Genomic DNA, 14,934 nt, shown 5'->3' on the forward strand with positions numbered 1-14,934 from the left:
AGAATACTGGAGAGTGTTGCTGTGCCCTCCTTCAGGGGATCTTTCTGACCCAGGGATCTAAACTGCTTCTCTTGAGTCTCCTGAACTGGCAGGTGGGTTCTTTACCGCTAGTGTCACCTGGGAAGCCCATCTAACAGTCCATTGAGTGGTAAATAGTTATAGAAATTAACTTTGGCCTGGTGACATTTTGGAGCTATGGTTAAAAAAAAAGAAAAGGTAGGATGACTCTATAGTTAGGGTATCCATGAGCACAAATATCTGCGGGGTGTGACTGAAGGAGGAGAGGAAGAGAGGAAGTGTGACTATTGTTCAAAAAAGAAAGAAAGAAACTTCTAGCCTGAGGCAAGTGGGAAACTGGTTGTTAAGTCCCCTCCTTGGGATCTTCCCCTTGGAATTCTGAACTATTTTCCTTTTTCCCTTCCTTGCTGTTTTTCTTGGAACCTGGACACGGCAGCATTAGTGGGAGTAACTCAGTCAGCTAGAGTGAGTGCAGAAACAAAGGGGTGGGGAGTGAAGAATTCAACAGAAGCAAAACATCCCAAATCCAGAGTTATCATTGTCACGTGATGGAGAACACCTTCTCCCTTTTTTCCTATGTGGGCATTGTCTGACACCTCTCTGTCTTGGGCCACCCACTCACAGCCCAGTGAGGAGGTAACCTGTCAGCGTGTAAAGTCCACAAACGATGTGACTACCGCAGAAAGTCTGCTGCAACTGAAAATTACATTTCATTTTCATAAGTTGTGGGCACACTGATACTGCTGATGGCAACTTTTCTCCTCTATCACACCACTGCTTAATCAAGTTTTTACAAAATTCTAAAGAATGAATTTTCATTTGCATGTTTAAATTAGAAGGTATTACTAACAGAAATTAAGGAGACTATACGCTAAAGGCACTAAAAGAGAGTAAAATAGAAAGTCAAGAGGAAAAAATTAGATGTTTAATGGGATCCGTATTTCATCTAAAGGAAAATCTTTGCTATGTTGTATCTAAACCCAAACTTATGCCTTAAACAATGGCTGACTTTACCACTGAGCCCCAGGGATTTGTGAACACGAGGAGTTTGTACACTGACGAGCTCGAGCTAAACTTTACTGGTCATAAGTGTTCACAGACAAATTGTTTGTGGATTCTGGAATTTCTGGATAGTTTTGTCACTCAGAGGAACAGATGCTACTAAAGCAAGGTCAGCCATGACCTGAAATCTCATTAGAAGACAAGCAGACACTGGCAGAATTTTAGGTTGACTAAAATGAGCAGGGAGATCCAACCAGTCCATTCTAAAGGAGATCAATCCTGGGTGTTCATTGGAAGGACTGATGCTAAAGCTGAAACTGCAATACTTTGGCCACCTCATGCAACGAGTTGACTCACTGGAAAAGACTCTGATGCTGGGAGGGATTGGGGGCGGGAGGAGAAGGGGACGACAGAGAATGAGATGGCTGGATGGCATCACCGACTCGATGGACATGGGTTTGGGTGAACTCCGGGAGTTGGTGATGGACAGGGAGGCCTGGCGTGCTGTGACTCATGGGGTCGCGGAGAGTCGGACACGACTGAGCGACTGAACTGAACTGAACTGAAAATGAGCAGAGCTCTGTTATCTGGCAGGAGACTTAATCCATTGTGTCCTTCAAAGCATACAGTCATCAAACACAATGTTTCTCCCACCCACTAAAACTCTTGTAAGACAAGTGAGACTGTTACATGTAGTGAATAAAACCTAAACTCTAGGAAACGCAATTCTGGGTTGAGTTTCTATAGTTTTGACATATGAAGAGAAGAAAAACTTCAAAGATGTGATTTTAACAGTCTAGATAAGAAGGACCATACTTTCATTAAGAAGTAGGCCATCTTGCCTTTCTCTGATTATTTACACATTGGATTTATGGTTGAAATTTTATACATACACATATATATGCATACATACATCAATGCACACAACATTATTGATATATTGACTTATATCTTGTTTCATTCAATAAATGAATTAGGTCAAAAAAAACAAAACAAACTGAGTTAGTATGTGAGGTGAACTCTTGCTTTACTGAGGAACAACCAAATCATGACCCACTAGATTAAATCTTATTAGGAACCGGGAAAGGGCAAGTCCAAAGAAAGGTTGTGAGGGCCTAGAAAAATGAAAAATAGTCAAAGTGCTATAATCACCCCATGTTGCCTCTTGATCAAAGTGAGGTCTCGGTATCACAAAGAGAGTTTGGTTAAAGTACTTAAATGTGTGGACTTTAACAAATAAAATCCTAAGCCTCAATTAGCCCACCACCATCCACAGTCACTGGTCCCAAATCTCCCAAGGTTTCCTCAAAGGAGCCCACAGAGCAGTACAGAACTACCTTCCCTGGCAGGGCCTTTGGCTTCTACCTCCCTCTGTCTTCTGAGTCTCCTTTGGCTTCTAGCTCCCTCTGTCTTCTGAGTCTTCTGAGTTCATCATAAGAAGGATGCCAAGGTATTTCAATAAAATGCCCTCCTAAATTTTATATATGTAAAATTCAATGGCATGCAAGATGGGACAGGCATTTCTGGCATGAAATTCCAGAGTATTTATAAATCAGATTATGCAAATTTGTTATGCATTTTTAAATAAAGCAAAAAGCTACAAGCACACGCTAGGCACACTATGTTATGTCCCTCTTATTGGACCCCTGCATAATGATTCTGTGCCTGGTGTTTCTAAAGAGTCCTCTTCGTTGCTACGAGATGAAATTTAAATTCCTAGAAAGCTGACTTACATTTCCCTTCTTTCAGCCATGCAAGAAGGCCCATGTCTGAATTGTTAGGCTACTACTATATTCTCACAACTAGCCAGAATAAAAAATAAGGGCTAACTATATAGTACGTATTTACGGAGTGAGATGAACCATTATCTTTGTTTGGTTTGGCACTGAAAAGGTTGAAAAGTGTAATGGAAAGAAGCCTTAGCAATAAAAATCCTCCAGCAAATTTTTCTAATGTAGATTTAAACAAGGAAAGCACATTCTTCTTACCACTCTTTTAGCTCTCAAAGGGTAGTGTTCTATTAAGACAAGTAATAAGACCACTTATTAACTTTAACTTGTAACCAATAAACTAAGAATTTGTCATACTATTGCTCAACCATCAACATACCAGCCCCGGAGCAGGAGGATGAGAATACGAGAAGGAACTCTACACTAGGCTTCTACTGGAACCATTACCTCTGATGAACTTTTGAAGACTCCTCTTAGACCTCTTGCATCTCAAATTTCCCTCCTTGCTCCTTCAAAAAGTAGAAGAAAAATAAGTGTGCATCTCTGTACCCTGCCCATCCAAAGGGTTTAGAGCCTTCATAGAGATTAGATTGTGAAACCTAAGACACACATCTCCTTTAAAATGTTTATTATTCCCTGGCATTGAGCTGTTGCCAACTTCTGATCTGCCCTCTTTGTGGGGGGAAAAAAAAGACCTGCGTATGAAAATGAGGAAAAAGATTTGGAGATGCAAAGCAGAACAACTGGGCAAATCCTTTCTTCTTAGCAGGACCATTCATGAGCATGGAATTCAATCCAACAGGACTCTTACAGCAGGACAAAGGGAAAGAAGGTCTTCTGTCAAGAAACACCTAGACTCTCTTACCATGGTATTGAGAGGTGAGGTTATAAATAAGAAAGAAACAACAATTGGGGAAGTTGAGACCAAGCACAACATTAATTGGTCACCTGGAAAAAGTCACCACCTTCTTCCTTTGAGTTCAATATCTTATTAATGAATCCTTCTAAAGGGCCCAAGCAAGAATAGATACACAGAACACTAACACTCCACAGTGGCTCTGTTTAGCCACGACATCAACAAATCGGCACGTCATGCAGTGAAATGTATGAAGGGTTACCTAGCTCCAGGCACAAAAGGAAACCACCAAGGCTCTCAACTTCTGCATACAGTTTTCAAACATATATGTTACAGATTTAAAGGAGAATGAATAAGCACATTTGCATTCTTTCAAAAACTACAGAGTTGAATAGTTCGTTTCTTTCCAGTCAAAAGCAGAGGTAAATGCAACAACAATAAAATAAAAGGTGGTTATAATGTTAGGCATTCAAAGAGTAAATTGCATCCTTCCTATTACAACATAAACAAATAGACCCAAACAGCAAAGCTTAGGCAGAATAAAAACTGTTGATTTACAGCAAAGAACACTTTATAGAAATGAGAATGCTAATTTTATTTTCCCCTAAACGAATCTTGATAGGTACAAAATTAACCCAGAAGGAAGGCATAAGTAATTGTTGAAAAAAAATTTTGACAAATGCCTACTATGTGCCAAGGATTGTTTCCAGGACCTTTTCAATGAATGACAAAGATCTCATTGCTGTGTCTGACCCTCACCATCAGGACAAGCAAGGCGAAAGCACCGAAGCTCCCGAGTCGGGAACTCTGATGATGCACTTGGAAGTGGGCCACTGAGGTTTGCAGGCATGTCACCCAGGCTCCTTCCCAAGCACATTAGGGCCTGGGACAGTGGCTCTGGATGGCAGAGAAGGAAGATACGCCATGGTGTCGATTCTGGATCCATCTGATACTGACAGAAAAGGAGTCCTGCCCAGTGACAGAGGATGTCACTCACCCTTCTCTGTAACTGATTTTTAGCCAACAAGCTGAAACATCTGTAATAAACCAGTAGGGGATTTTGGTGGAGTTTCAAAATATCAGGACGCTTTCATTTGAGATACTGTCATAAAAGTAACTAGAAAGCCCTCAGAAACCTGTATTTTGATGAATACCACTTATTCTAAGCCCAGCCAGAAAATATACCCGAGAAACATACTTTCAAAATGAGATACATTGCAGTATTCAAACCAAACAGTATTAGTAAGCCACAAAACCTGAAAATGTACCTTCACCATACATTCACAAAGTCTCTGCTATGAATCCAGTCAACCCTAAAGGTGTGGTGAAAACAAGCAATTTTTAAATAGTGAGCTTTGCCCTTATACTACCCTCAGCAACTAGTTCCTATAAACGTTTAATCATAAACTCTAACAAGAAATGGTGCATGATGTCACATGCCAGTGGACCTTAATTCATTACGTTGAACCTTAATACATGACCAAATATCATTGCACTAAGCAAGTTCCATGAGAGTCCAAGCATCTCATGATTCATCTGTTAGAATTCTATGAAATTGGCTCATTCTGGTAGAAATATTTCCGGAAGAGTTAAAATATTCCTTAAATCTCAGGCACCAACATATCTTAACATCATTTTAAAATTGAGTCAGCATTCTAAGTTTTCCCTTAAACCTTCTTTTGGAAATTTTCAAAGACCTAAGACCAAACAAACTGACATGAGATGCGTGTGTGTGTGTGTGTGTGTGTGTGTGTGTGTGTGTGTGTGTGTGTGTGTGTGTGTGTGTGTGTGTGTGTGTGTGTGTGTGTGTGTGTGTGTGTGTGTGTGTGTGTGTGTGTGTGTGTGTGTGTGTGTGTGTGTGTGTGTGTGTGTGTGTGTGTGTGTGTGTGTGTGTGTGTGTGTGTGTGTGTGTGTGTGTGTGTGTGTGTGTGTGTGTGTGTGTGTGTGTGTGTGTGTGTGTGTGTGTGTGTGTGTGTGTGTGTGTGTGTGTGTCCTTCCCCAGGGAATTTGCAAATTATAAAAAAGACAAAAGAGCAAATACCAAATCCTAAACTTCCTTTTTCCTTTTACTTATTAGTTAAATAGTTGCCATTCTCAAAGTTGCTGTGGCTTTTCTTTTTTTTTTTGTCTCTCCATGAAATTTTAGCACTTGTCAATGTCCTCATACCTGACTTATTTGGAATGTTTTTATATTAACAAGTAATTTGTTATTGCATAACCAATACTTTCTCAGAAATATTTGTTTTTAAACATGCTTCACTTTTCATCGTCACGTGAGATTGATATCCTTGTTCAAGACAAATCCACCTCTGGTACCTGTCACGGAATTTTATAATTCTGAGTATTACCAACTGAAGGGGGTACTGATTACTCACCATATCCAGGAATGCCTTCTAAAGGGGAAACTGTTCACATGCATCATGTTGGCAGATCTTCCGTCATTAATATTTTCCTTGTCTTGTATGTTATATGTAGTGATTTTCAAAGATGAATTCCAACTCTCCTGTTTGAGCAGCTGTCATGGGCAATTATTGCAACAAGTATTGAATTCCAAAAAAATCCCCCCCAAAAAGCAAAGAGCAACAACAAAAGCCCTTCCAGCGTTTGAAGAAAGAAACATCACAGAGCACTGCAGGCATGGGTCCACCCATTAAGGTTCCACTAGTTTAGTCAACTTAACTAAAATAACCAGTTCAATCGCTAATCCTAAATGTTGGCAAATATTGTCCCAGTAAAATCCAACTGCCTGGAGTGGAAATTAATGCATATTTGCAGGAAGGACTCTGGAATGTGGGAAAAAAGGAGTCAAAAGACAGTTTCTTGTTATCCTTGTTAAAGAGGTGTTAGAAGGGAAATGGAAAACTTCAGGTTGCTTGGCCATGCTGTCCTTTAGAAATGAATATTGCTTTTTCTTCTTTCTGAGGCACATATTCATGTGTGGTCACTTTAACGCAGTGTTGCCTTCTGAGACGTGTCGGACAAAGACCTGGGCAGAGGGGCTAGGAACCATGGATAACCAAAAGCCAACTTCTCTCCCCGTCTCAGAATGGCTGGTTTTCAACTGCAAAAGTAGGAAGGCAAGGATCACCAGGAGCTCCCATCATGACTTCAGAAGGTGCTGTCAGGAGAACATTCATTTCTGCTGCCAAGCCCCATAATAAGGCTGCCTGCTCTCTTTCAGTCAAATGACTAAGCTATTGATCCTCTCCCTGCAGAAACCCCTCTAATTTGTTGTTATCAAACCCATGTGCGGGCTTTTCATATTTTGTCTTGGAAAGAAAATGAATTTTCACAGCTGCAACTCAGACGTTGTCTAAGAATTTCTAACCCCCCCGCTGTCTTTCTCCTCTCTTCTCTCTTTTACCCCCAATTCAATTTCCCAGTAGGTGTCATTTACTCGGATGCTCTGACAGCTTCTGAAAGATTCTCACGCCCGAGCTATACAGACCTTGCATGCTTTTAAAACACAATGGCAACAGGCTCCCGCTGGGGTCCCCCAGCGCCGAATTTCCAGCAGAACCTTTGGAATCGTCGCAGCCGCCTCGTCTGCCCGGGGCTGTGCCTGACAGCCGGCTCTGAACCGCTCAGGACACTTGCAGGCTCCGTGGTACTGTACATTAACTCTGCAGCAGCCCGCTCGGCTGCAGAGGCTGCCTCCCGGCCGGCGATGTGCTGGCGTCAAGGGGGCCCTCTAGGTGGGCTCCCAGACACTGCAGCGCGCCGCGCTCGCCTCCCAGGAAGAGCCGGCCAAGGGGGTTAAAGGCACAGCTCACCCCGAAAGGGCAGATTTCTCCTTTCAGTAAGTGATCACCAGGCGAGACCAGCTAAGCAGCGAGAAGCCTGTAAATAACCTCCCAGGGAAAAGACACCTTGAACAAATTGATACTAAGGAGGGAGGCTTTATGTCAGCTGGGTGGTTTTTTTCCCCCCCTCTTATCCAATGAAGAGAAAGGAAATGAAGAAGTCCACAGAGAGAATGTGCAAATGACAGGGTTTGGTCACTTCGAGTCCCCTGTTTTTAATACACACACGCTGGGGAGGGGGCGCCTGGCTAACTTGATGGTTCTGTAACCATTTAGCTACTGAGGACCACCGGTCTTTTTTGGACAGGAAATCCTGTGGAAGCCAGCCCTGCGGAAGTCGGTTAGACTTCACTTGCAATTGCGCATGCCATAAAGCTGCTTGCTTGATTAGGGGGTGTGTGGATTTGAGAAGTGCTGAGATAAAGCCTTGCCATGCCTACCGGAGCTGTTCTGCATTTCCTCAAGCTTCGCCCTTTGTTGCAAAAATTCTGTTCAACAATCCCCTGAAAGCACCCCATCACTGTTGATGCCATTTTGGAGCAGGAATAAAATAGTAAACTCTTGTAATAGTAGGCTGGCACTTAAATGGTGTTACTTGGAAATCAGGAGGAGAATGGACTTTACAGTAGCAGTGTACTCAATATTAATGTATCCCTTTTAACTTAGTATTTAAAAAGGCTGTTATGCAATTACTTAATATTAATGGAATACTGGCAACATTTAATACATCAGGCTATTATCTTCAGGTAGGATTTCCCCAGTGAGGCCCTGTCATAGCAAAAAACATTACACAGACTGGGGGGGGGGGGGGTGGGTGGTGGCATTGCCCACAAATTCAAAACCAGGTATAAAGAAATGTTGTCTTGAAAACTGCCATGATTTGGGGAGTTTTCATTTTGATCAAATGATGATTCTGATGAAAGTACTGCTGGGAGGAGGAAGAACTGAGTGATTTATTTAAAAGCAGTTTGAACTTGTAGGTTCAGAAAGATGGCACCACAGCTGAAAAGAAACTTGAGAATATTTCTTGGGATTTCCTGTAGCCTAGACAGTGTCCTCAAGACCTCCTTTTTCTAAAGGGAATAAATTCCACTATGCCATTTGTGATCTGAACCAGAAGATTTCAGTCTGAATTGTTTTTAACAAGTCTTGAATGCTTGAAGCAAGCATCACTGAGTAATTCAAAATTAGTTATTTATATGAGATATTTAAATATTGATTTTTAAGAGTAAGGAACACTTACAATGTCCCTGCCTCTGTACTAAATGCTTTACAATATTATCTCATTTAATCCTCACAACAACACTATTAGGGATGGACTATTACTAGCCCTGTTCTACAGATGAAGAAATAGTGGCACTCTAATAGTAAGCAGTTTGCTCAAGGCCAAGTAAGAGTTACAATCTGAACCAAGAAAATCTGTCTGCAAAGCCTGCGCTTATTACCACTGTATCTTGGTGCCTTTGTAGTGAAGAATACCACCATGCATTAGTGCTATGTTTTCTAAAAGTTTATGTTTACAGGTACTATTTTAGCCTCATGGAATCATTCTGAGGAAAGTATGACATGTATTATGCCAGCTTTGGAGCTGAATCTCCAAAATGATAGCAATTGTTCATCATCACACATCATGTTAGTAGTAGATCTGGAAGAAAATCCAGATTATTTGATGATTATTTGACAGGTTAGTGTTCTTTGAGGATGGTGATAATAGAATAATGGATATTAACCGACTACAAAACCAATACTTAGTCCTCACACATATAAAAAGGCCTCAATGGAAAGTAGCAAATATAAATACCTTTTTAAATGATGTAGAAATTTATTTTCCCTTGTAATAGGCATTTATTTGAAATTTCCTTTTTTTTTTTTTTAGTTCATTCTCCTCTACTCTGTTTGTATGCCAAAGTGATTCCCATGGATGAAATGATACTCAAAATATCTCTCTTTTTCTCAATTACCACACAGTTTAACATTCAATACTTGTTAGCTATGTTTCCATTTGTGGGCAAATAATAAATCACTTAAAAATTAAAAAAAAAAAACTAAGCAATTTAGTTATCAGATTACTAGAGGAAATGTAAATTTAAAATATAGTTAAACCAAGGGGAGATTTCAACTGAATATTTTTAAGTAAACTTTTCTTGTCTTTTTATTTCTATTTTTATAAGACACATCTTTCTAGAATAAGGTAACATGTTAGATTGAAAGAACACACAAGTGAGAAGCTATGACAAATAACAGAAAAGCCAAATTTCTGCTCGAGGGATAAGAAAGAAAAAGCATGATTTATCTCACAGCTCAGGGAACCAAAGGCTACATATTAATAAACAATCTTAAACTATTTTGAAAACGCCAGGCAAAAAACATATATAAAAAATAGACTTGCTTAGAGAATAGAAATAGCTGCTTTCTAGCGTTTTTATCCCATGTATATTACAAACAGGGTCTTCAGAGTTATGATCACTATTTTACAAACTGATACTTCACAAAATGTATTTTAATATTTCACAAATGTGTCTTCTTCATGAAATAACATTTAGGCATAACTAATAGATTTGTAATTTGAAAAAAAAGTTCTGAAAGATGTTGATGGATGGAGTGGGGCAATACAAATCTGTTTTTTCAACTAAAAGGTAATCATCTTTTCATAGAACTTCTAAGAGGTACAGGAGTAAGCATAAAATACTACTTTTATAGTGGATCCCAGCACCACCATTTTAATCAATAAAAGAGCTCAAATTAACTGTCGCAAGGCACCACAGATTGGCACAAACTTCCTATAGTCATGGTGTGGGCTCAGCCCTAAATACAAAAGGCTAGTTATCGTCTCCTTTTTAAAATTTTAATCCCAAGACAAGCACAAGAATATCTGGTCTTTCAAGGCTGGACTCACATTAACTATCCTCACAGGAGATTGATATAAGAAAGAAATTCAAAAACTATTTTAAAAAGGATGCTATTTTATTAATAAAGTATAAACACAAACCCTGAGCAAATCAGAATACTGTAACATTTTCATGAGATTGTTTACTGTACTCAGAATCAGAAGAACTAACTAGTTAGTGTTCCCATGCCCTTTTCCTATAATTAAAGCCTCTTTCTGCCATGACTAGGGGTTATGCTTCCAAGGGTGATGGTTTTCAAACTAAATTCCTAGGAGTCCTGTGGTTTCGCAAAGTTGCCTCAAGCCAACTCAGGGCAAAGTGAAGGCCAGGTACCTTGTACTGTTTCATCTAGAGTTCCTTTGCTTTTACCTGTTTTATTTCGAAGTATGGTGTGAATAGGGGAGTTCTTTTTAAAAATGTTCTCAAAAACCTTAACAGTAGAAACACAAAATTAACACTTTCCAAACAAAATCTTATCTTTGTATTGCCAGGCTCAAGACTCCATTCTCTTCAAACCTTTTCAATTTCACAATGAGTTTAATATAAGTGATTAAGTTATATCTTTATGTTAATATAAGCAAAGCATAATAAAGACACACCCAACCCAAACATTTGTATGTTTCCTAAACTCTTTGGTCACTTATCTGATATGACTTAACTCATTGATTTTCCCTGAGTTTCACTTTCAGAATTAAATTTTAATTTCAAGTGTTAAGGTATATCTTTCTGTCACCATCACATTTTGCTATAGCCAACAGCTACTCTCAGTGACTGCCTCTTAAATAACTTGAGTGAAATGAAGTTAAAACTTCTCTAGATTTAGATATAGAAAAGGGTCTAAAAAGTGCTCTTTAATTAATCTTTTAAGAATACTAATTGTCAGTTCAGATAATGTAGAGAAGTGTCCTGTTCTTTAGAGAGGCTGGATAACTTTCGTATAAAAATATTTACGTATACAAATTTGTTGTTCAGCCACCAGGTCGTGTCTTTGTGATCTCATGGACTGCAGCATGCCAGGCTTCCCTGTCCTTCACCATGTTCCAGAGTTTGCTCAAACTCATGTCCATTGAGTCAGTGATATCATCCAACCATCTCATCCTCTGTCGGCCCCTTCTCCTCCTGCCCTCAGTCTTTTCCATCATCAAGGTCTTTTCTAATGAGTCAGCTCTTCCCATCAGGTGGCCAAAGTACTGGAGCTTCAGCTAGGCATCAGTCCTTCCAGTGAATATGAAGTGAAGTGAAGTGAAAGTCGTTCAGCTGTGTCTGACTCTTTGCAATCCCACAGACTGTAGCCTACCAGGCTCCTCTGTCTGTGGAATTCTCCAGGCAAGAATACTGGAGTGGGTTTCCATTTCCTTCTCCAGGGGATCTTCCCAACTCAGGGATCAAACCCAGGTGTCCCATGTTGCAGGTGGATTCTTTAACGTCTGAACCACCAGGGAAGCCCAAGAATACTGGAAGCCTACCCCTTCTTCAGGGGATCTTCCTGACCCAGGAATCAAACCAGGGTCTCCTCCATTGTAGGCGGATTCTTCACCAGCTTAGTTACCAGGGAAACCCAATGAATATACAGGATTGATTTCCCTTAGGATTGACTGGTTTGATCTCCTTGCTGTCCTAAGGGACTCTCACCTCTGCATAATTTTTTAAGCACATTCTCTATATTAGTAGTATGGGTATATCTTAATAAATATACAATGCAGACACTTAGATATTCTGGGGGATATGACTTTTTCTCCAAAAGCCAAAAAAGCAATATATTCTTAAATTTTTCCAATAAAATGAAATTTATGCATACTTTTTGTTTATGCTTGTGTATGTATGTATGAAAGTGACAGTGTTAGTCACTCAGTCATGTCTGACTCTGCAACCCCATAGACTGTAGTCCACCAGGCTCCCCTGTCCATGGAATTCACCGGCAAGAATACTGGAGTGGGTAGCCATTGCCTTCTCCAGGGTTATCTTCCCAATCCAAGGACTGATCCCCCGTCTCCTCCATTGCAGGTGGATGCTTTTCCTTCTGAGCCACCAGGGAAGTCAGTTTTGTTCTATGTATTATATACATTGGGCTTCCCTGATGGTTCAGATGGTAAAAGTCTGCCAGTAATGTGGGGGACCCAGGAGACTGGCAGTCTCCAGTCCACGGGGTCACAAAGAGTCAGACATGACTAACAGTTCATTATATATACTATCAACTAATAAGCAAGTAAGAGTGACATCACTGTATGTAGAAAGAGACCCAAGATGACTGCCAGTCATCCCATTCCTACCCTTACCTCCCATTAGGAAAAGAACATTCAGACCAAATCCTCTCTCCCACCCGCCAAAAGGAAACCAATTCCTCTTGAAAGGAACAGTGTCTTTCTCTGTGCATTTGTAACACCAAAAACGTTGCTGGCACTCAGTCAACAAATGTTAACTAATGACCATGTTGATAGTGATGGCTTCTCATTTCTGGCAAGTTCTAGCAAAGCCTGGAGGCATGCTGTTCAGCACCTTTGTAACTGAAATAAGAGGAGCGCTTCATGAAGACATGGATCCAACTGCTAAGAATCAGGGAACTGGGTCATGTTTCAGCAAGTTGCTAGTTCATTCAATTTCCACATGTTCTTATGACCAAGGTTACAACCACCAACAGAAAATTGTAAAAGAAATGCGTGGAACACCTATTTTGATCACCTAAAACCAAGAGATGCTTTGATGGAAATTTTCATGATTTAACTAATATAACAAGTTACTTTGGATCATATAGCCTAAACTTAAATTTTCCCATCTTAAATGTTAAACATATTTATAGAATAAAATTCTCATATCATCAAACACATTTCATAACTGGGATATTTAAAAAGCTTGCTAAATTCTACTTTTAATATTTTTGAAAGCAGAAGTGTTGGAATAACTAAAATTTTTCAGATACAAAGAAAGCACTTACTATTAATATTTATTATTCAAAAATCAAATGTGGAAAAAGTCTACAGCAACTTTGAAGAGCAAAAGTCGAATTTGCACTCTGTCCTAGAGTCTCAAGATGTGAGCCCTTAATTTCAGTTTCTGCCTTTCACATATGTGTAATTTTGAATAACTCATTAAAAGTCTGTGAGATTCGATTTCCTTATTGTAACAGAAATAATAGTAAATTTACAGGTTATTATCATTTTTAAATTTGGGGGGTAAATTATAGAAAATACTTTGTAACGTGAAGAGAGCTCTTTAAATGTTGCTCACATATACTTTGAGCTTTTTCCTGGGTGGCACTAGTGGTGAAGAAACTGCCTGCTGATGCTAGTACACAATGAGAGAGGTGGATTCAAACCCTGGATTGGGAAGAGGAGGGCACGGCAATCCACTCCAGGATTCTTGCCAGGAGAATCCCATGCACAGAGAAGTCTGGCGGGCTACAGTCCACAAGACTGCAAACAGTTGGACACTACTGAAGCAACTTAGCACAACACAGCTATGCACATATTCAATCTTTAGAAAATGTAATAAAATATTCTTCACCAGGTCTGCAATTTACAAGGAGATATTATTGGAAGTCCCTTCTGAAATGCAATTATATCTCATTTCTATCTTAAACTTTTCTAAAAGCTTTGTATCATATCAAACTTAAAGAAGTAAAAATATTTCTCATATAATCGTTAAGGCCCAGCTTCAATATATACCATGTTTCTGGGATAGTATAGATTTCTAAGAACGACTTGGAAAAACACCTGAAATATTGGTAGGTGAAAAGCTTTTTTTAAAAATCTCAACTTTTCAGAGAAATATTTTTAATATGAATTTAAATGTGCATATGAATATAGATACATATTTATGCCAATTAGAGGAAAAGAACCAGAAGGATATACACCAAATACTAGTAAACTAATTACCTCTGAGATAAGGAAGTAAAAGTAAGCCTCTTTAAAAAAGGATTTTCATCTTTTACTTTACATATTTGTGAGTTGATTAATCTTCTTAATGAGAATTTTTCCATGTATTATTATCATAATTGAGACACCAATGAAAAGTATATCTAGTACTTATTAAGGAAGGATAGTCATTTATAGTTAATATAGATACATTAGAATTTCAAAACCACGTTTCTAATAATTTCAGAATCTCTGATTTGAAATATCTAACCTCAAACCTCAAAGCTGAAAAGTGAGCATTAAAACATATATTCAAGAATTCAAACACTCCACTAACATTATTAGCTAAATCAATATCAAGCTTTAAAAAAAGAAAATAATTGATTTATTATTTTTTATGTATATACAAACACTGTAACTGGGGGCAAAATAGTAGTGATTCAGAATTGGAACCACTGACATTAATGCCTACTTACAAAATGACATATCTGATTACATATGTTGATAACAGGATGTGCTTATTTTACTCCAGCTCAAATATGTACGTATTTGCAAACTTGTATATTTCCGAACTTTGTAATTCTGCTCTTACTTTGTGTATACTGGTACATTTCTTTAAAAAAAAAAAACTTAAGATAGTTACATATAGATATGTTTCTGGTCCAGGTAAATCCAAGAAATTATTTTTATTTACTTGTAGAATGACATAAGATGGATGATCTATTATTTATATTTTCAATCTAATTTACTGGTTCTTTAATATTCTGGCATCAGTCACTATTGGTC

General features: G+C 38.9%; 1 protein-coding gene across 12 annotated transcripts in view; it reads right to left on the minus strand.

Moving 5' to 3' along the window:
* The window catches only part of PDE4D (phosphodiesterase 4D), a 1,698,276-nt gene that overhangs the window by 625,576 nt on the left and 1,057,766 nt on the right, over positions 1-14,934 (minus strand). The window contains exons 1-2 of one of the 12 annotated variants that reach the window (XM_055422347.2): positions 7,055-14,233; positions 5,982-6,667 (exon numbers count right to left, since the gene is read on the minus strand). The exons of the other annotated variants lie outside the window; for them this stretch is intronic. Of the exons in view, the coding sequence (XP_055278322.1) occupies positions 5,982-6,028 (47 nt within the window). The 5' untranslated portion in view covers positions 6,029-6,667; positions 7,055-14,233. Of the gene's footprint in view, positions 1-5,981; positions 6,668-7,054; positions 14,234-14,934 lie in introns of those variants that run through there. 12 annotated transcript variants of the gene reach the window in all.

This window comes from Moschus berezovskii, chromosome 18 (assembly GCF_049115385.1).
Source record: "Moschus berezovskii isolate FMDL1 chromosome 18, NW_MosBer_1.0, whole genome shotgun sequence".
Classification (NCBI taxonomy): Eukaryota; Metazoa; Chordata; class Mammalia; order Artiodactyla; family Moschidae; genus Moschus; species Moschus berezovskii.